Source organism: Penicillium cosmopolitanum, assembly GCF_028827165.1.
Source record: "Penicillium cosmopolitanum strain IBT 29677 chromosome Unknown utg000006l:49.0-5199605.0:1.0-5204138.0, whole genome shotgun sequence".
In the NCBI taxonomy this organism is placed as follows: Eukaryota; Fungi; Ascomycota; class Eurotiomycetes; order Eurotiales; family Aspergillaceae; genus Penicillium; species Penicillium cosmopolitanum.
The window spans coordinates 3,144,459-3,165,671 of record NW_026622676.1 but is presented as its reverse complement, the minus strand read 5'-3'; the positions used below and the strand labels follow the sequence as shown (position 1 = coordinate 3,165,671).

Genomic DNA, 21,213 nt, shown 5'->3' with positions numbered 1-21,213 from the left:
ATGGAAGACAATAGAAAACATGACGCGGTAAATTGAATTGATTGGCTAGATTGAAAGTTGCAAGAGTGCCAGCCTCTCATAGATCAAATAGTGAATGTGAATGCCGCACCCTCGGATTGAAAACTACCTTTTGGTTGTCACTCGTCACCGGCATGCTCAACGCCGTTGCCCTCGTGGGGTATACAGACGGAGCAATGAAAATAAATTGCCTCGGAGTAGTTGCTAGACGGGGGATTCTCGTCATTGGGTGGGCTTGTGAGTGTGGTGAAGAATTGGTGGTTAGGGCTAGATTTTGCGATGTGCCGTATGCCAAGAATTCGAATGTATTCTAGGCGTAGATTGGCACGAACAGGTCGGGATGATTAATGCTACATTGTAAGTCGTTGATTAATGTCTTTGTCGATCAGATACTGTATGTACACGCTCATCAGAGGTACAATTGGCATCGAGGTCCAACGTCAACATTGGACGGGCCGGGCATTTCGGCAGGCCATTTCGCAGCTACCATGAGATGATTGGAGAAAGCCTCTTAGATTTCTGTTCATATTCTCAGTCACCCACCAACAAGCAGACGTGACTTCCACATGAGCAACAGCGAGGCCATTGAGGGATGTACTCCGCCGCCTGATCCAAGTTTCTTGGACGTGTCGTGAGAAGCTCTTGTGATGGTTATCGTCATTGAGGCTGAAAAAAGCAGTGATGCTTTGTTTTCCAGATCTGCGCAGAAAATTGTCAGCTTGCGACCATTTCCCATTCCAACCAGCCGTTGCGAAGACTCACCTGCGGTGCAGATATTGCGGAGAAAAGAAACGCGTCGTCGGATTTGACGTTGGCGTTCAAGGGCCGCGGCTTCGGACTCACCGCTTTGCAACCGAATCGCTCCAATGGTGGAACCGATGTGCTAGCACATGGCCTGCAGAAGCGCATTCTTATAATAGAGGCCCAATTACCCGGCCCTAAGAACGGTGAGTGCTGCCCAGATCTGAACGCTGTCAGATTCAACTATGGCTCCCCCAGGCTCTAGGTGGTGGCAGGCACCTGATGAAGGTGATCTCGACTATGGATTTGATTCTGACGATTTGGATGCTAGATTTGCCCAGCCTGAGCGCAATCCCCACCGAGTGCTCCCCCAGACCGAGAAGCTCCCGACGGAGACGCAGAGCGAGAACGAGATACACCAAAGCCGGAAGAGAAAGGCGTGCTTGGAAATATGACTTCGTGGTTGCATCGCCAGGCTGGTTCGTCCAATAATCAGCTTGCGACAACCGCCGTGCTCTCCGGAGCTGCAGTCGCTGGTGCAATCTTTGGATATCAGGCTTATAAGCGGAACGAGGCTGTTCATGACCTCAAGGCTTCTATTCCGACCCTTGACGAAGCGCACCATGCGGAGAAGGTAAGGCTTCCAAGCTCTTCCTGTGGGGGATTGCAGGGTGTGAAATTCGCGATGGAATAATGCTGACGATAATCACAGCTTACAGAATTTGGTATCGCCGACAATGGAATTCCAATGAGCAAGGAGGATGAGCGTAGCGCGGCTCTAGCTCGCCGGGCGCAAAAAGGCGACTATGACGATGGTATTGTTGTTCACACCTCTCCGGACGAAGCAATGAAGCTAACCAGTGTGACGTGATGAATAGATCTGATCTTGGAACAACTAGCCCGGAACCGTGTTTTCCTCACCGACGATGGACTCGCGAAGCTCCGATCTTCTTACATCGTTGTTGTGGGTTGCGGTGGTGTCGGATCGCATGCCGCTGCCGCACTGGCTCGCTCAGGCGTGGCTAAGATCCGTCTCATCGACTTTGACCAAGTCACACTATCATCACTCAACCGCCATGCGCTGGCCACACTGGCTGATGTGGGAACATCGAAGGTACACTGTATTCGGAGGAGATTGGAGCAAATCGCTCCATGGGTCATGTTTGACTGCCGCAACGAACTTTTCGGCAAAGAGGCAGCTGATTCTCTCCTTGGACCTTGGACTCTGACACACGAGGGAGAGGGACGACGACCAGACTACGTGCTCGACTGCATTGACAATATCACGTCGAAGGTCGACTTGCTACACTACTGTCACACCAACTCGCTTCCAGTCATCTCGTCCATGGGGGCAGGCTGCAAATCAGACCCGACTCGTGTCGTTGTTGGCGATATATCAGCCAGCACGGATGACCCTCTCTCGCGCAGCACTCGCCGCAAACTCAAGGCCAAGGGCGTTAGCTCTGGAATTCCGACAGTATTCTCGACCGAGAAGCCCGGTCCTGGAAAGGCTAGTCTACTGCCTCTTCCTGAGGATGAATTCGCCAAGGGCAAAGTTGGCGAGCTGGGTGTTCTCCCCGATTTCCGAGTGCGCATTCTTCCGGTTCTGGGAACCATGCCTGCGGTGTTTGGATACACTGTTGCCAACCATGTCATCTGCAGTGTATCAGGATACCCGATCGACTACACTGTGGGCGCGAAGGGCCGGGAGAAGCTGTACGATGGTATGCTGGCTTCCTTCCAAGGTGCCATGGAGAAGCTCAACCGACACATGGCTGGTGAAGACCCCACCGGTCTCCGCCTGCCAGTAAGCAAGGACGATATTGCCTACTTGACGGAAGAAGTGTGGAGGGGAAGAAGTGCCATCAGTGGCTTATACAATCGCCTGGTGCTGATGCCGTGGGAAGTCCCAGCGCGTGGATTTGCCGTGGACGCAGCTATGGCGAAAGAAGGACAAAAGTATATTCCCATAGAGCTCAAGGATTTGGTTTGCATGACCAAGGATGAGGCCACCCGTCACGAACGTGAGGTTTTACGTGAAGGTAAAAAGGTCGAGGAGCTCTATGATGAGACAGTGCTGCAAAGGGTGAACCTGCGACGACAGGAGGCAGATGAGCTAGAGCAGTACCGGTGATGTGTGTAGATGGGATAATATGGTATAACTTATGATCCAATGACTGGTAGAGCATTTAATTTGAACTTCCAATTCAACGATCCTTGAGTAGTAATATGGTAGCCTTATGGGCTGAGCGGGTCGATCAGCGGTGATCCACACGCCTCAAGCGGGTCTGGTGGCAGTTCCGAGTCCGCGAGGCCGCCAACACTCCCCCAGGTCCAATGCGGCCAAGGATAACAAGGACAACTGACAACTGACAACTGCGTCTTTGCCAAGCACCACGTCTGACACCCATCCTTCCCCTCTTCCGCTCTTCCGTGGGTCTGGTTCTTCTTCTTGACATCTCATCCCATGTCGACTCATCTTGCGCAGTCGTGATCATGGCCTCACAGGACAAATACGAACTTGAAGATCCAAATCGCCATCCCGACTCCTTCCACCACCACGGTCGACAACGCTCCACCAACGGGTTCTCCCGCGTCTCGAAACCCCTGATCGACTCCGTTCGCAATGCATGGCAATCCCCCTCCCCTTCCCCAGCCTACCACCCTCTCACCTCCGCAGACGAAGACAATCACCCGCGCTGGGTGCAAATGGGCCTGTCGATCATCGCGGCGCCACGATTCCGCCGATACGTGATCATATACTTGACACTCTTTCTACTTGGTTGGGCAGGTTGGGGCCTGGTTCTTTCGCCGCATCTGCAGGACCGCGCGGAGATGACTCGTGCTCTGGACGTCGATTCGAAGACGACTGGGTGGTTTGGGACAAATGCGTTGCCGAGATTTGATGATTTGACTCTCATTCGGACTCTTGACCCGAAATTCCTCCCTGGTGGTCCTGTTGATGTGGAGACTCTTGGTGCGGGGACTCGGAGACGTTTGGTTGTTGTTGGAGATGTACATGGGTGCAAAGATGAATGTAGGTTTTGTTTTGTCGAATCGGCGGACGGTAGTGTGCACAGTGCTGACTGACATGGTGGTACAGTGTCTGAGCTTCTAGAGAAAGTCTCTTTCTCCAACGAGGGGGGCGATCATCTTATTTTCACGGGCGATTTGATCAACAAGGGGCCCGATAGTCCCGGTGTTGTGGACATGGCGCGAGAGTTGTCCGCATCGTGTGTGCGTGGAAACCACGAAGATCGAGTTTTGCTTTTGCGGAAGGAAATGGCGGATACACAGACTTTCGCGGAAGAGCAAGATGTGGCCATCAATCTTTATACCGAGAAACAGTTGAAGGAACGCGCTTTGGCTCGCGCTTTGAGCGATGAACAGGCGGAGTGGTTGGGGACTTGTCCGGTCATTTTGAATGTCGGCCAGATTCCCACTATGGGCCAGGTTATTGTTGTTCATGCTGGTATTGTTCCGGGTGTTGAGCTTGAGAGGCAAGATCCGTCTCTTGTGATGACGATGCGAACCATTGATGTCGATACACATGTACCGAGTGAATCGAGTGAAGGTCTGAAATGGGCCAAGGTGAGAAAGACATGTCCATTCCAAGCTGACGAGAAAACTCGTGCTAATATGATACAGATGTTTAATAAACACCAGTCGAACTTGGAGAAGAGTCTCTCGTCATCAAGTGAAGACCCCCGTTCCGAGCTCATGACCGTCATCTACGGCCACGACGCCAAAACCTCGCTCAAAATTCGCACATATACTAAGGGCCTTGACTCTGGGTGTGTGAAAGGTGGTAAATTGACCGCGCTTGTCATCGAAGATGACGGAACGCAAAACATCGTCCAGGTCAAATGCCGTAATTACTCAAAGGGCTAAAAGAAGAGAGCCTCTTGTCTCACTTTTTTTTTGATTTGATATTGTCTTGGCCCTTCACTATTGCATCTACGGGCAGGCGTTTGGTTCCAGCGGCTCATGGTATATAAAGACTCACCATATGGAGTGTATGGGGTTTGCTTCTCGGGTATATTCTCTTTTGCTGCATCTTGTGGCGTGTGTCATATTGACTTTGTCTATACTATACCTGAACATGAATACTATTTGAACACAATTCCAAGGCTGCCCTCAAGAACATAATAGTAATCTAGAACTGCCCGGGTGCCAATATTTCGAGACACTTTCAACCCTGGCTACTCTCTGTTCATACTACTAGCATCTTAATAAACGGCCAAAGGAAACCTTGCAAGAAAAAATAGGTTTACACTCTATCTGCGCGCTAAACCCCCACTGTTCTATATACTCAACGCTCGATGTATCAGGTGCTACAAATGTCTTTCCAAACAGACCACGGTCTATCATGATGTTTAAACCAAAACCAACTATTGCGGGCTATACGCCGCGGTAGTATTGGCCCCGGAATAAGATACTGACCGGTAGCCCTCCAGGTCGCCGGATCGGAGAAGTCCTCATACCAAACGCCACCAAGGGCATTGATATGCACATAACCAAAGCGGAAATACTCCTCTTGGCCCGAGTGTTCTCGCTTCCAATCCAATGCAGGAATCGAGTCTTTGTCCTTGGATCTGAACTCCTGGTAGCGCAGGACATCGTTGACGACGACGCCAATACCGTCGACGGAAGGTGGAAGGTTGGGGAAATTGAAGATGACGTGGTTCAGGTCTGGAATTTGAGGCGGGTCGATGTTTGGAGGGATTGTGCCTAGGCGCCCGCCGTCCAGTAGGGAAGCGGGTGTTTGGAGGATGGAGTCGAAGCCCCATCGCGCGATACCGTTGATAAAAAGACCGACCAGGATACCTTGGAATAGAAGGCTAGGTCGAGTTTGAAGGGTTGTGCCTGGTAGGAGGAGGAGGGAGAGGATATAGTGGTGAATGCGGAGGTTCATGTTTGGCACGGCGACGAGGATGAGGACCCCCAGGACGAGAGCGCCGTATACGCGGAGTTGGGAGAAGAAGCGGCCCTCGCAGCGGAATCCCCAGGCTTGGAGGAAGGTTATGAAGATCAGGCAGCTGATGATTATTATCAGAGCTGGGATTGCGCCGGGTTGTTGTTCGAGGTCGTGGGGTGTGAGGCGGGAGATGGGGATGCGGTCGAAGGTATCTGTGTTTAAGGCGCCAACCCAGCAGCCGCCCAGCCAGAGTACTGTTTTGTCGATATGTGCGTCCAGGTTCTGCAGTGTGCGCCAGACGCAGAAGTAGTATAGAACAAATCCTACAAAGGCACCTGGCAGGAACCGACCCAGTCCTGTCGAGACGAGGCTGTAGTAGCCTGACGAGGATGGTGGGTCGGATGCCATGGCCACCTGGAACCAGACTATGAAGAAGATCGAGGCATAAAAGGCCGGTGGCGAGGTGATGGACATGGATAGGATGACCGTCACGATCAAAGTAAATGCGAATAGAGACCAGCGGATGTCGGAGCACTCGACGAGCTTGGCCTCACTGGATCCCGAGGAGCTGGCTTGTCGAGTCATCTTGAAGGACATGGGGAAATTGGACTGGAAATCGATACTAGCGATTCCATTTTTTGTCACGTTTTCGAATTTATCTTGTAGACCAGTGCGATGGAGGATACCGCAACCACCTGTCGCATCATCGATAACTCCTGCGTGCAGAGCCGATGCACAAATAGACGAGTCACCACGATAATGGCCACTCATAGGGCCATTGTTTTTAAATGCCCTGCCACCGACAACAAGGGGGCGGTAGTTGTACTCTTCGGCGCCTACAGTGTAGGGCTCGAGCAGGATGGCGGCTAAGCAGCCAGATGGACAGCGAAAAGCGAAGGACTGGTCATCAAATGGACGACAAAGATCTCCATTCAGACCGCATTCAGTTGCATTGCTCCTAATAACAAAGAATCAGTATTCGGTTCCGATTCAAACGCCCAGCCCGATCTTAAGGCGATTAAGGTGAGATTGACGTACCACAAGCGCGCGTGACACGACAGTTTAACCGGTTGTCCATAACCCAAAATCTCTTGGTCTGAGATAGAAGACTTGACCAAAGAGAAAAAGATAGCAATCCAAATTATGAGCACACTCACCAACAACGCGATCTTGGCTGTTGGCCGCTTCACCCACCGATCAACCAGACGCGCCGGCGCAGCCTGCCACTGTGGGAACCACGGCTCAATGTGGTAGATTTTGGGAGGCACCGGCCCACGAAGCCATTGATAAAAGAGCCAAGAGCTCGAGCAATCAAACGGCGGATCGCGAGCCGTCACCCTTGACTTAGGCAAATCCTGGTGCTGGTAATCCAAATCCGAGAGGGTGGAGTCAAACGAATTGCCCCGGTCAAAATCATCAGGTAATAAGGGCACATTGCCCAATTCTATATCGCCAATTGAGTCGTTGCTGAAGCGAGGCTCACGCGTGCCCTGAGGTTCAGGTTCAGGCTCAGCATCCTGATATTGCGTGTTTAGCCGCCGCTCGGGCGCAGAGATTGGGTTGTCGGAATAGCTGAGCGAAGGTGGGGACTCGTCCCTTTGTTTCTCGCCTACCGGTCCTAATTGCAATCGCATGTTGGCACGACCACGACTTCGAAGTGAAAGAAGTGATCGTGAAGAGACGACGTGGAGACTCCATTATGCCAAGCTGCTAATATCTTCTGGGCCCGTATTTCGCCTTAGTCATCTGGCGTGATGATCGACGAGGTGTTGCAATTGGTGAAGCATTGAATGTTTCATGTTCGTTTCTGACCTGCCACGGTGGAATAACTGTCCTCATTGGTTTTTTTGTTGAAGCTGTGACTTGCTGGAGGAGTTGTGTATTGCCAGGCAATGCCCTAACACTGCCCGTGGTCGGTTGCCACCGGAGATCGGGTTGGGCAATGCACCTTAATCAGGGCTTATACTCATCAGGGTGTGTAATAAACCTGATTTGAGATTTTCTTCAAATATCCAGTCCAATGACTGTGGCAGAGATGTACGTCGTAACATTTTCTAATTTTATGCCTGGGTGCCTGAGTGCCTGAGTTGAGCTGCCTTGGCTTCCTAATTAGGAAGTTTAGCCCACTCGAGTTGGTTCTTTAGAGTTCACCGGCTTGCTCTACATTTAAATAATTGTAAGATCAGATTTATTTAAATACCCCTTCACATCCTAGTTTCCTCTTGCTGTCTAGTTCTCACCGAATATCTCCAAGCCTACATACTATTCTCAACCGTCATGTCGCAATTCAGCTTCCTCAAATCGTCCGATGCCGTTCCCGGGAACGGATCACTCCCAGATACTTTCACAGTCACTGCACAACCTTCGACAGATGCATGGTCAAACCCACCCAATACAGAAAGATTCAATGCGCCAATCCTGCATCGCGATATGCCCCTTTTAGCCTTCCAACGAGCCCAAGTCACCATCCATGCTGATCTGACGCAGAAGTATGACCAGGGAGGTCTTATCATGGTCGTCAAGGGAGAGGATGGCTCTCGCAAGTGGGTGAAAGCAGGTCTCGAGCTTGTGAACGATATAGTTCATTTGAGCACTGTTTCGAAAGACCGAGGCTCGGATTGGTGTTTTCAGGCTGTGCCTCCTGGCTGCAAATCGGTGACGCTGGAGATGATCAGAGAAAAGGGCGATACCCTATGGATCTATCTACTTGATGGAACTCGCAGGATTCCCCAGCGCGAAATTACTTGGATCTTTCAGGGCGCGGAGACTGAAGAATGCTTGGTTGGGGTTTATGCCGCGAGGCCATCTAAAGACGGTGGCGATGATCTTAATGTACGTTTCGAGAATTTGACCATTGATACTATTTAGAGATTTATTGATACATGCCAAATTGCCCGGCTTCATTATGTAACCTGCCTACAAAGCAGTATTCCCGTGTTAGGTAGTTTTCATCCAGTATTTTAGAATGGTCACACTATTTGATATTTCCATAAGAAGAAAACTCACGATGTCCTATGACAAAGTTCAATATTCTCCAACTACACAGAAAAGAAAGACACCATCAAAATAATCCTTCTTCTATACTGACAGAGCTACTAGCATATTAGTAGTAGACTGTAGTAGTACTAACTTACAAATTAGAAAGTGGAGGTGGATCTAGACCGCTGTCAGCTGACGTCATTCCATCACCAGCTCGATCGCAGCCATTTGAAAGCTGCGACTGCCTTTCTGCCTTGACTTTCTTTCACTTCTCACACTTCTCACACTTCTCACGCTTCATCTACTACCTCTTCTGCCTCTTCTACCTATCCTCCTGCGATCGTTCACTCAACCACTAACCTACTACTTCTACCGACCTCCAGCAACTGCCAGCTGAGACATTCAACGCCAGGGAGAGCCCAGACGAGCTACTACTAGCCAAAATGCCTCAACTCTTCCCTACTAACCCCTCGGAACTGATGGTTATCCGCAATGTAACACCGAACGTTATCACTATGAGCCTGCCATTCGCACGATTCGGCATTATGCGATTCGGTGGTCGGGGAACCTTAGGTAAGTGAAGTCGGCCCTTACAGCATGGAAGAGCTGGCACATGCCACCTCGAGGCATTTACTTTTGCCCCCTTTTGACTCAGCTTTGGCCATATCAATCGAGCATGGGCTAACACACCTTGCATGACGCAGTCAAGTTAGCCACGGGCTCCCTCGCCGTCTTCTCCCCCGTCAACCTCACACCAGAGGTGCGCGCAAAAGTCGATTCTCTGGGCGGCAACGTCCGGTATATCGCCGCGCCCGATCTCCAACACCACCTTCACATCACGGCATGGAAGAAGGCTTTCCCGTCGGCACAAATCCTGGCACCCGAGGGCCTTTGGGAGAAGCGTCAGTCGAACGCAGATTTCCGAGACACCCAGTTCGAGCACGTGTGGAAAAAGGATGCGGAACCTCCGATGATCTCGGCAGAGTGGGACGCTGAGTTTGAAACCGAATATGTACATGGCCATGGCTCGCGCGAGCTCGTTTTCCTGCACAAGCCTTCGCGCACGGTCATTGAGGCCGATATGCTCTTCAACCTCCCCGCCACGGAACAATACTCCAAGACCGAGGATCGGGAGCCGCTAAACCTTGCGACCAAGATGGTTCTGCCTTTATTATCTACAAAGGCCCATCCTGCTACCGGCCAGCGACGGTTTGCCTGGTACGTCCTGTCACCTCACGATCGCGACGCCTTCGCCACCTCCGTTCGCCGAATCATGCGATGGGATTTCGACAGAATGATTCCGTGCCATGGAGATGTCATCGAGACCGATGCCCGGTCCGTGTTCCAAAACGTGATGGCTTGGTTCTTGGAAGAGGATCAGAAGCATGTCTGAGATGGCAGCGCGTTCTGCTGGGGACGACCGAACTGAACTATGACGTGGTGATGTTTCTCCTCTTATACAATCCTTTCCTGTCCATCCTCCCCCCTAATGGCCTGGGTATGGTCTCTCGTGGTGTGTGTATATGTGATATCGCGTGGTGCTGAGGGTTGTGGACTTTACCTAATTTGTATCATTAATCATGAGAGCCAAGACTATACTATATTACCTCCTGGCAAACAAAAAAAAAAACAAAAACTCCAAGAAATCCAAGACAGAAATAGAAATAGGCAACTTCGTTATATTCGTAGAACTTGCAATAGGTACAGTGGTGCACCGCCCGATCATGTGTGGGGGTGACTACGCATCGCCTCAGCCACCGAAGCGACAAGGTCTGTCTATCCCAGTACATACCCGACATTGGCTTCGCAGGCGAGACTTTCAAACGAGAGACCGCTCGTGCAGAAGATACTGTGAGGGACACCTGCACTGTCCATCCGAACAGACGGCACGTATTGCCGAGATCAAAGCTACCAGGGCATCAGGTGCTGTCATTGTACAACACTCCACCCTCGCCCCACGTCATAGGGCTGAAAGCAAATGAAGGCAAGGAACGCTTCACCTTACTCTGAACTTTCGACTTTCGACATCATACTGTATCAATTTACCGCCACAGACCGTTCCTGGACCAAGGACTGAAGGACCCAAAAAGTGGGCATCCTTGCAAGTTGGAATGAATCACTTGCCAATGCAAACTGCGCATCCAATGTAATGTCCTCGGCATGGCCTGAGCTCCAGGCTGCAGTGATCGGCCCCAGTGGAGCAGCCAGTCAACTAGGACATCGTCAATAGCGCAAGACGATCGACAACGGCCACGGGAACAACCAGCCACACACCACACACGCCCTATTCAAGGGAGATTTCCTTGGTTGGTGCTTAATCTCCGCGGCCAGCGCATCACCAGGACATCCCCCGGGGAAGTCCTCTGAGAATTCCTCTGCGAACTCGAACAGGGTCATTGTTAGAGTCAATGCAAATGTCATTGGACAGGTAAACAGGGATAGCCCGGAAGTACATGTACTGCGGGGAGGCGGGCAGAAACGAGACAGTCTCTCCCATGCTCTCCTTGGGGGTAGATTCTGACAGGACCATGCGTCAGAAGCTCGAAGCTCCTTGCTCCGATCGGATGAAGAAGCTCAAGCCACAGTTCAGTGCATCAGCGGCGGTCAATCCTCACGCAGGGTTGGCCAAAAAAAGCAGCCTAACCAACCTTGAGGAGCGTGAGTTTTCCTCTTCTTGTTTTTTTTTTTTACTTCTCGAACACAATTTTGAAGAGGAGAGGATTGGGCGCCAATGCAAAATTATGCATAGCGGCCAATCATGCACCTGTCTGTCTCTTGCTTGAACGGGTGAGTTTTTTTGAGCTCTGTACTTCGTATGCCATGCCGGCTTACACTAGTTGCTTGGAGAAGACCATCTGACGACATCGGGCTGGGTCTCGGATTGACTCTCTGCAGGGTGTGGGTCTGACCTTGGTGCATTCTCGACGCTGCCCTTTTTTTAATGTTTATTCCTAATTTATTCAATTTTTAGACATTTTATTTTTGGGTATACTTTCTCATGGGCTGGTAGTTTTTGTGGGCCCTTGCTTGGGAGAGCGGGTCCCTCCCTCGTTCGCTCGGAATCTGCCTGTCTGTGTGACAATCACCCGACCTTTTATATACCTCCTTCTGTTCCCTCCAAATCATCTACTTCAAGTTCTATTTCAAGCCTCAATATTTTCGAGTCAGCTCTACTACTAGTACCCTATCAAGCCTCGGGCTAGCTCTGCCATTCACATTTCCTATCAGGACAACCTTGGAACGAATTACAACCGGCTATACTTCAAGTTCATCATGCCCGTCGTTTCACGTCTCGCCTCTATTCCCCTCCGTATCGCGGAGATCGCCTTCGCTGCGGTATGTCTGCGATTTTTTGTCAACAGGTTCACCTCGCAAATCTTATTCTAATTTGACCTAGGTTGTCGCCGGTATCATCGGTCACTACCTACACTCGTTCCGCGAGATCGAGCCATGGCCCCAAGGTCGCTGGATTTACACCGAGGTCGTGGCCGGCGTCTCTATACTTTTTGGCCTGCTTTGGCTAATTCCATTCTCATCGGGCTTCTTTTCCTGGCCCCGTAAGTTTCCCATGACATATCATTTGAAGTCTATAAACATTCTAACATGATCCAGTTGATGTGCTCATCTCCTTCGCCTGGTTCGCTGCTTTCGGTCTCCTGGTCAACACAATCAACCAGCTTCCTTGTGGAGGTATCTGGAACTGGAACTTTATCCGCCACCGCAACGATGTATGCGGACGCTGGAAGGCTGCCGAGGCCTTTGCCTTCCTGTCTGCTATCGTCTGGCTCGTTTCCGCACTCGTTGTACGTACCATCGCCTCGCAATACAAACTCCCAATAATAAGTGCTAATTATTTCCCAGGGTATTTGGTTCACTTTCCGCAAGCGCGACTCCACCGAGGGCACCACCCGACGTCGTTGGGGCCGCAACCGTGGCGCCGATGCCGCTTAAAGTCACAATAATAAGGAGCCAGGGAGCAATTTTTTGATCGCTCGATCCAACGCTCTACAGTTCTGCAATGCTTTCACTCGTGCGATTGATGCAGCTTTGATCATCGCAAATGAATTACGCTCGTTTCATGAAATCTGTTTTGAAATTCTCGTCGCATTCTCCTCACGATGATGAGGTAAACGAATTACGACTTACGTTGATACCCTTGGTGGAACTCATTTTTTGGTACTGGTTTTTGGTGTCGTGTCATAGTCACTCGCTACAATAAAGAGATATTTGATTTTGCAACTCTACCTCCTTCAAAAGAGGTGACCACTTATAGTATAGATCGCTATGGCGTTCCCCGCACGTGGGGGGCGTCATTTCCCGGTTACCTGAGTCATCTCCCATACTTTCTTCTACGCCTTTCATAAATCTTCAGGTTGTCCATATTATCCAATAAACCGGGCCCATTTCACAAAATATTTGCTTCGGGATGAATGATGCCAATCAGATCCGCCTCCAGGAATCTCGAGCTTCGGCGATCCACGAGCTGGACTCCTCAGACGCCGAACAAAGAACCATGGATCTCGAGCAGATCGACTCCAGACAAGCAGAATCTAACAGGAAGAAATTATCTGTCCTCGTAGGATCTGGAATAATTCAACTACCTATATGGGGTACGTTCTTTGGCTACATGAATGAGATACTGCGCTGCTGATGCACCATGACCAACAGGCTTTGCTATGAGCTATGGTATCTTCCAAGAATACTACTCGGAAAACTGGATATTCGAAGGCGACCGTAGCATTACCGGTATCATTGGCACAACCGCGAATGGCGTCATGTACCTATCCATGCCATTTCTCTTCGCACTATTCACAAGACGCTGGGCTCGCTGGCGCCAAACTGCCGCTCTATGCGGGACGGTAATTGCATGCATTAGTTTCTTTCTTTCCGCCTACAGCACTACCGTCTGGCACCTGTTTGCTACTCAGGGAATCCTATCCGCGCTTGGATGCGCCTTGATTTACAGCCCGACAACCCTCTCCCTCGGCGAATGGTACACCACCAGCAACCGTGCTTTGGCATATGGGATTGTTCTGTCTTGCAAGAATATCGTCGGGACCAGCTGTCCCTTCATGGTTCGAGCACTGATTGATGCATATGGCTTCAAAACGACACTGAAAGTATGGACCGCTATTGTTGGGGGATCAAGCATCATCGCCATTTGCATGATACCAACCCATCCTTCAAAAGTGTCGATTCACCAGACTCGAGCACGGCAAATCCCGTGGCATTTTCTCAGACACCGGTCCATCTACTTCTACAGCATCGCGATTATCTTCCAAAGTTCCGGCTATGGTATTCCACAGACTTATCTGAGCACCTACGCCCGAGATGTCGCCATGTTATCTCAAACTTCGGGCACTCTGATGCTAGCTCTATTCAATGCGCCTGGTATCATTGCTTCGGCTTTCTTCGGATGGCTGAGCGACAACAAGAAAATCCCCCTGTCAGCCCAAGCTGTATCCGCAATTCCGCCAATCTGCAGCGCTCTTTCGGCTTTCTTTTTCTGGGGCTTGACGTCGAAGGGCGCGATTGGTCTGCTCATAATCTTCTCCATGACATTTGGATTCTTCTCCGGTGGTTATAGTGCTACTTGGGGAGGCATGCTGAAGCAGATAGAACGCGAGTCTGTTGAGAGAAATGAAGCCGTTGATCCTGGAATGCTTTATGGTCTACTGAACGGCGTCAGAGGTGTCGGTTATGCAAGTGGAGGGATTGCTGGCATGGGACTTCTCAAGGCTGGGACTATCGTGACTAGTCAGCGTTTTGCATTTGGGTCATCTTATGGTCCTTTGATTCTCTTTACGGGCCTCTCTTCACTCATCGGGGGATGGGTCGTTTTATGGAGGTGGAACCCGAAGAGATTCTTGCTATTAATGTCGCGAGGGTAGAATTCGAGACTGCTGGTACAGTGGAATACCCTTTCATTTGGTTGGAACATTTCAAATGTAGTTGATCCAGAATGTAAAATAGTCTGAGCCTCATACTTCGGTGAGTCTTTTTGAATTTACAGTTTCGCGAACTTGGTGGGAACCTTCCCCTCAATTCTTAACTCCGTCATCACCGAGATGGCAACTCCAAAGAAACCCCGCATATAAAATAAGAAACAGCCATCGATAAATTCAAGCTTTTTAGTTAAATTTACGTTTTCAGTATCCACGGAGAGGACAAATCACCCAGAATGTCCACCGAGTCAGAACCCGTCCATTTCTTCGACTTGTTTTCCGACCTACCAGGTATATTCATCTTCCCCAACACCCGCGATCGAATCATCATAAAAGCCAAGTTCCCATATTGATCATTTATTAATAGGAACCTCCAAATCATGGTCCCACAATACACTTAAGACCCGAGCCGTGCTCAACTTTAAGGGTATCCCCTATACTCAGAGCTGGATCTCATATCCAGACATCAAGCCCCTGGGAACCAGCCTGGACATACCACCAAACAAAACAGGCAGACCATATACTCTACCCGCAATCATCCACAAATCCACCGTGACATCATCCCCAAACGGAGCCCTAATGGACTCACTACAGATAGCTCTACACATCGACAAGACATTCCCATCACCCCCACTTTTCCCATCCGGCGACGCCAGCTACGCACTATTCCTCGCCATATTCAAGATCATGACTCTGATCGAGGCTGGGTTTCGTCCATTGATTATACCACGCGTCGTAGACCACCTCGATCCTCGGGGACAAGTCTACTTCCACGAGACACGGTCCAAGGCGTTGGGAAAACCGTTGTCGGAGGTACGACCCACGGACAAGGAGAGTTTGGATAGGCTGTGGGATATAATTGAGACGGAGTCTTCGACGCTGATTGCCATGCTGAAAGGAAAGGATGGGAAGAAAGGCCCATTCTTCGAGGGTGAGAATCCTGGGTATGCGGATTTAGTGTATGCTGCTCAGTTGACTTTTATTGAGCGTTTTGATAAGGGTCTTTTTGAGAGGTGTATGGGTTTGGGGAATGGTCAAGTTAGGGCTCTTTATACGGCTTGTTTACCATGGCTAGAGGGCCAGGGTGAAGATAAGGAGTGGCCAATTCCGCAAGATGCCTGATTTGGAGTTCACCGTTTTGATCAGACTTTAGCGGTGACTCCGTACAAACCTTGGAAGTAATATGCACTTGGTAAACGAGGTATACTTGTTAATCATGTAGTACACTGCCATTATTGACTGATTCTGGAAATTTATTAAAATCGTAGTTTTGTCTATGTGCTCAGTAACAGGCTTAGGGTATCATAAATTCAAGCACAACAAAGAACAATTTAAAGCACGGACGGGTAATTATTGCCAGGTTCCACTGGCCTCTTCAATTTCCTCGCGATGGGGTATGATGGACTCCTTGATATCGAATGTGTTGATAATTTCTCGCCAAGTTTCAAAGTCGAGACTGAAGATAGCCTGGTGTTTCTGAATGCCCTTTTGCTGAGCTTCGCTGGGCTGGTATGGATGTGCAGAATCTAATGCACAGTCAGTTTATCATATCACGAATAGAAATCAAACAACAGGTTTACTCACGAAGTGTTGGAATCTGGCGACTATCCGTGCTGATGCCAGCATTGCCATCACGGGCCAAAAAGCTCACATAGAACAGATTTTCAACACTCTGCCCAAAAGAGTGCGGGTTGATACAGAATTTGAACAGAGGGATACCACCATCATCGCACACGTCGTACTTGTCCATGGTGGCTTGAAGTGCTTCTTCCGGGGCGTCTTCCCCATACTCGTTCTCCAATTCCGCTTGTACTTGCTGCTGGCGCTGTACTTGCGTATCGGACAGAAGTTTGCCGATGGTGGAACACATTACTGTGAGGTTGTTGTCCTCTTGTCCAAGGTCTTCTTGGACTGGATCGTTTGGCCGTACAAGTTGCGAAGGGTCGGGGCGCTCCGTCGCCTTTCGCTGCGTGAATTGTCGCGTGCGCTTCTCCACGGAGAGCGGGCCCAGCAAAAATCCTGACACAGTCGGGCGAGAACTAAACGGCAGACAAGCCTTACGGCCAAGCCAGTCCCAGTTCATCGCATCGCCATCGTCCTCGCCATCACTGGCATTGGGATCTCTTTGGCTTTGTTGGTGGCGCCGGCGCTGGGTTGGGGTGATGGTTGATTCAAGACCCCGGCGCATATAAGAGATACACTTGGAAACGAATTCATCAACGTCAATACCGGCACCGGATTCGCCAACGGCGAGCTGGGCGGTTTTCTTATGGGAAAGGTCGGCTGCGTTGACCAGGAGTCGCGAGTCAAGGGTGGCATCTGAGGTCTGTTTGACTTTCGTGTAGAGGTGGTTCAATTGTGTAACGGTCTTGACGATTCCATCGTTACCGGACTGGAGAAACTCGCCTCGCGAGTCTGGGGTCTGTTAGTTGGCTCGCTGGTCTTGTCGCGACGAATGCGCGTAGGTGGGGGGGAGAAGTAGAGGATGGAAATCATACCGTTGAACTCTCTTGTTAAATCTCTGAGATCCCGACGAACCTTTCTTCGTTCGTTTATATCTTGATCAGGGTCGTAGAACTTGTTCTTCCCAACGCGTTGCGATGAGGGAATCTGCGAGTGGATGTTGGAGGTGCGATCGGTGAGGCGACGCCGTTTATCGTGGCTTGGGGGTGCCATTTGCGCTTTTGATCTTTTGTTGATGGTTCGTCGTCGAGGGTTCTCCTTGTCGGAAGAGGATCCAGGAGATGAAGGAGGACTGGAGTTGGGGGCAGATTGTTCATCCAGCTGCGAGTGAACGATTGGTGCCATAGTTGATTGGCGCTAAGAGGCGCCAGGTGAGGCAGAAGCAAACAAAGAAAGTGGAGCGAGGACGAACTCTGTACCAAGTATTTCGAAGGAGTCCGCTGTCGTTTGCAATAAATTATTCCCAGGGTTGCGATGGACACCGTAAGTTGAAAGTTGAGAGATCGCATTCCCGCAATTGTCCCTCAGTTGTCGCGTCGCGTATCTCCGGCACGTACTGCCTCACGTGATACTGGTACAGTGGGGTGCGATTGGAGTGGAGTGTATACAGGAAGTGAAGAAGACTCGTACTTAGATAATAGTACGAGTAGTAGCCGGTACTCACTAGAAGGACTTGAGCGATCATTCAAGTTGGTATTCTTCTGATGTATCTTTTTTTTGGGGCGAGTAGTAATACGATATTGTTTTTGGTACTCTGTTCTAGACTCTAGTATATACTATTTTGTTAGTAGTACCTTAAGGTAGATTTCATTAGCTGATCATTTTGGAAGTGGGATCTATCAGTATGCCCAGGTGCACAGTTCGCAAACATTCAAAAGGAAACCATTTATAAAGCCTTCATCCACTATGAATTTCAAGTTCTCCCATACTACTAACTACGTACTAGTTAACTCTAGTTAACTTACTCGTACTCCCATGAGGTACCCACCATGGCACGTGATGATAGCCAGCTCGGTCCCCACGTCCCCGGACGGAGCTGGCATTGGGATGGTCCAGTCAGCTTCATCATCGATGATGGTCCAGCGAGGATGGAGGCTTTCACCTTTGCGCTATCCACACAGGTGAACCTGCCTGTGTGGGTCAAGATGTAAGCGCTCCGATCCAAGCCACCGCCTGTTCAAACTGACAATCCCATAGTGGCACGCTTGAAGGCAAACAGAAGCAGATACCATTCTCGCGCCTTATCCAGGACCCAGCACTGCGATATCTCGGATCCACTCAGAACCCCGTCTCTGATCTCTTTGTGACGGTCCAATTATGGTCCGACTCAAAGCCCCTCGGGGTGCCCATGCAGACTGCCTACAAGGCATTCAAAGCGAGTCGAACATGGAATGAATGGCTGCGCATGCCCATGCCGATCAAGGACGTACCTCGAAACTCACAGTTGGCAATTACCGCCTGGGATATATCTCCACTAGCAGGCGATAAGAGCCACTATGTTCCATACGGAGGAACAACGATACAACTGTTTGACAGTGAAGGCAAGCTGAAAATGGGACGGCAGAAGTGCAAGTTCTACCGCCATAAAGCTGCGGATGGTTTCTCCTCAACAACCACACCATCAACTCCTCCGCCCAAGCGACGGAGACAAGGTGCAAGAGACCCCCTGGGTCTTTCGCCAGAGGAAGAGGAACTGGAGCGGATTGAAGTCCTGATCAAGAAGCACGAAATGGGTGAAATCGCTCGAATTGACTGGATGGACCAGATGGTTTTCCGCCAATTGGAGAAGCTCAAACTACAAGCCGAAGAAGCGGCTAAGAAAAGAGCTATTCTTATGGCAGCTGCTAAGCCAAAGACTACTAGCGGGGCTGATGATGATAGCTCCGATGACGAAGATATCGACGATGAGAACTTTACCCTCTACGTGGAGCTCCCACGATACGACCACCCGATCGTTTGGGCTGATCATCACTACCCTGCGCCGCCCATCTCCGGCTACAATCAGAATGTTCCAGCCCATCCCAACTCCGCACTTAAGCCTGTCCCAGAGGTCCGGTTTGGGCCCGGAATCGAGGGAGCTGATGTTGCGGGCGTGATCAAGATATATGATCCGGAAGTCGGAATGACTGGAAACCCGTGTGAAGACAAACATCGACGGTTGATCCGTAGTCATCGAACGGGGATCATGGATCGGGACCTCAGGCCAAATCCCAAGAATCGCGACGAGTTGAACATCATTGTGTCATACGAACCGACACAGGATCTGACTGCCGAGGAGAAAGATTTGATATGGAGGTTCAGATACTATTTGACTCGTGAAAAGCGGGCTTTAACCAAATTCGTCAAATCTGTCAATTGGCGAGACGACGGAGAATCTCGACAAGCCGTGGACATCCTGCCCAAGTGGACTGACATCGATGTTGACGATGCCTTGGAGCTTCTAGGTCCCACCTTTGACAATCCTGCGGTACGGTCATATGCCGTGGCAAGACTACGTAAGGCAGATGACGACGAACTTCTTCTTTATCTCCTACAACTGGTTCAAGCATTGAAGTATGAGGAGAATGCTGAAAACAATGCCGACGAGGCAGCTCATGACTCCTCACTAGCCAGCTTCCTGATCGCCCGGGCGGCCAACAATTTCAAGCTCGGAAACTACCTACACTGGTACCTGATGGTCGAATGCGACGACGCAGGCCCAGGTTCACAGCGTGAACTATTTGCCCGGGTCGAGTTCTATTTCATGACGGAGCTAGAGAAGATCCACGCTGAACACCGAAAGACTCTCCTACGACAAGGCGAGTTAATCGCTGTGCTCTCGAAGATCGCCAAAGATATTCGGTTCTCCCGAGAGAACAGGGTTGTGAAAATCGAAAAGCTGAAGAAGTCGATTCGAGATCCGAAGAATGACTTGATTCATATCGATCCTCCACTGCCGTTGCCATTGGATCCTGATGTTTTGCTCACCGGATGCTATCCTGACGAATCCAATGTCTTCAAATCCACCTTGTCACCTCTCCAAATCACATTCAAGACGACCGATGGCCGGCGATACCCCTTGCTCTTTAAGATCGGTGACGATCTCCGCCAAGATCAGCTGGTCATTCAGATCATCATGCTCATGGATCGTCTTCTGCAAAAAGAAAATCTGGATCTAAAATTGACTCCATACCGTATTCTAGCAACAAGCTCAACGGCAGGCGCAGTCCAGTTTATTCCTTCGACCTCCCTCTCTGCTGCATCCGCCAAGTACAAATCCATTCTCGCATACCTGAAAGAGCACAACCCGGACGAGAATGAACCCCTGGGCGTTCGCAAGGAGGCAATGGATACCTATATCAAATCTTGTGCCGGGTACTGCGTAATCACATACCTTCTCGGTGTCGGTGACCGCCACCTGGAGAATCTGCTTCTGGCACCTGATGGTCACTTCTTCCACGCAGACTTCGGCTTCATCCTGGGCCGAGACCCTAAGCCCTTCGCGCCGATGATGAAACTCTGCAAAGAGATGGTCGAGGGTATGGGAGGCACCACCTCCCCTCACTACATGCAATTCAAGCAGTACTGCTTCACAGCATATACCACGCTTCGCAAGTCTGCCAACCTGATCCTCAACCTTTTCAGTTTGATGGTAGATGCCAATATCCCCGATATCCGCGTCGAACCCGACAAAGCCGTGCTGAAGGTCAAGGAACGCTTCCATCTGGAGATGACGGAAGAGGAGGCCATTCGCCATTTCGAGCAGCTTATAAGTGATAGTGTCAACGCTATATTTGGCGTTGTGATTGATCGGCTTCATGACTTTGTGCAGGGATGGAGGGCATAGCGAATTGTCTATTCTAGTGTCTCATCTACTTTAAAGGGAGTTAAGGTTAGGATTTTTATTATTTCGCATAGACCTGGCGCAGAATGAGCGTTTGACAGAGGATACCCGGCAATGCTGCTTGCAGATAGAACAGCGAAGATGGTTTCTCGATGCAATTGATCAAATGTGCTACGGCAGTCGATATTTAGCTGTTCGCAGGATAAACCATAATTTGAACCAGTTTGTATCTACTCCTTACCTGCGATCTATCGTACAAGTATCACTGCTATCAAAAAACCCCAAAACACGTTGTGTCCCACTGACAGGTTTTGGCCGCTGTAAAT

General features: G+C 50.1%; 9 protein-coding genes across 9 annotated transcripts; 7 read left to right on the top strand and 2 right to left on the bottom strand.

The window, feature by feature from the left end:
- Positions 1-1,004: 1,004 nt before the first annotated feature.
- On the top strand, positions 1,005-4,650 carry N7509_005702 (Molybdenum cofactor biosynthesis MoeB; the record flags this gene model as incomplete). Its single annotated transcript, XM_056630339.1, has 8 exons — positions 1,005-1,024; positions 1,123-1,393; positions 1,472-1,574; positions 1,638-2,889; positions 3,287-3,378; positions 3,416-3,796; positions 3,863-4,350; positions 4,408-4,650. 8 exons carry the CDS (start codon positions 1,005-1,007, stop codon positions 4,648-4,650), a joined length of 2,850 nt encoding a protein of 949 aa, XP_056489641.1.
- Positions 4,651-5,086: 436 nt separating this feature from the next.
- Positions 5,087-7,311, bottom strand: N7509_005701 (LCCL domain-containing protein; the record flags this gene model as incomplete). Its single annotated transcript, XM_056630338.1, has 2 exons — positions 5,087-6,635; positions 6,716-7,311. The coding sequence occupies 2 exons, from the start codon at positions 7,309-7,311 to the stop codon at positions 5,087-5,089; spliced, it is 2,145 nt and encodes a 714-aa protein (XP_056489640.1).
- A 643-nt stretch (positions 7,312-7,954) lies between these two features.
- Positions 7,955-8,545, top strand: N7509_005700 (DUF1349 domain-containing protein; the record flags this gene model as incomplete). The annotated part of the gene is made up of 1 exon (XM_056630337.1): positions 7,955-8,545. One exon carries the CDS (start codon positions 7,955-7,957, stop codon positions 8,543-8,545), a length of 591 nt encoding a protein of 196 aa, XP_056489639.1.
- A 554-nt stretch (positions 8,546-9,099) lies between these two features.
- N7509_005699 (uncharacterized protein) lies at positions 9,100-10,049 on the top strand (the record flags this gene model as incomplete). The annotated part of the gene is made up of 2 exons (XM_056630336.1): positions 9,100-9,229; positions 9,361-10,049. 2 exons carry the CDS (start codon positions 9,100-9,102, stop codon positions 10,047-10,049), a joined length of 819 nt encoding a protein of 272 aa, XP_056489638.1.
- Positions 10,050-11,929: 1,880 nt separating this feature from the next.
- On the top strand, positions 11,930-12,607 carry N7509_005698 (MARVEL domain-containing protein; the record flags this gene model as incomplete). The annotated part of the gene is made up of 4 exons (XM_056630335.1): positions 11,930-11,992; positions 12,054-12,213; positions 12,269-12,459; positions 12,518-12,607. 4 exons carry the CDS (start codon positions 11,930-11,932, stop codon positions 12,605-12,607), a joined length of 504 nt encoding a protein of 167 aa, XP_056489637.1.
- Positions 12,608-13,082: 475 nt separating this feature from the next.
- On the top strand, positions 13,083-14,547 carry N7509_005697 (monocarboxylate transporter; the record flags this gene model as incomplete). Its single annotated transcript, XM_056630334.1, has 2 exons — positions 13,083-13,266; positions 13,325-14,547. The coding sequence occupies 2 exons, from the start codon at positions 13,083-13,085 to the stop codon at positions 14,545-14,547; spliced, it is 1,407 nt and encodes a 468-aa protein (XP_056489636.1).
- Positions 14,548-15,180: 633 nt separating this feature from the next.
- On the top strand, positions 15,181-15,723 carry N7509_005696 (uncharacterized protein; the record flags this gene model as incomplete). The annotated part of the gene is made up of 1 exon (XM_056630333.1): positions 15,181-15,723. One exon carries the CDS (start codon positions 15,181-15,183, stop codon positions 15,721-15,723), a length of 543 nt encoding a protein of 180 aa, XP_056489635.1.
- Positions 15,724-15,951: 228 nt separating this feature from the next.
- On the bottom strand, positions 15,952-17,409 carry N7509_005695 (uncharacterized protein; the record flags this gene model as incomplete). Its single annotated transcript, XM_056630332.1, has 3 exons — positions 15,952-16,127; positions 16,186-17,016; positions 17,100-17,409. 3 exons carry the CDS (start codon positions 17,407-17,409, stop codon positions 15,952-15,954), a joined length of 1,317 nt encoding a protein of 438 aa, XP_056489634.1.
- Positions 17,410-18,053: 644 nt separating this feature from the next.
- On the top strand, positions 18,054-20,890 carry N7509_005694 (phosphatidylinositol 3-kinase VPS34; the record flags this gene model as incomplete). Its single annotated transcript, XM_056630331.1, has 2 exons — positions 18,054-18,211; positions 18,262-20,890. The coding sequence occupies 2 exons, from the start codon at positions 18,054-18,056 to the stop codon at positions 20,888-20,890; spliced, it is 2,787 nt and encodes a 928-aa protein (XP_056489633.1).
- Between the last annotated feature and the right edge of the window lie 323 nt (positions 20,891-21,213).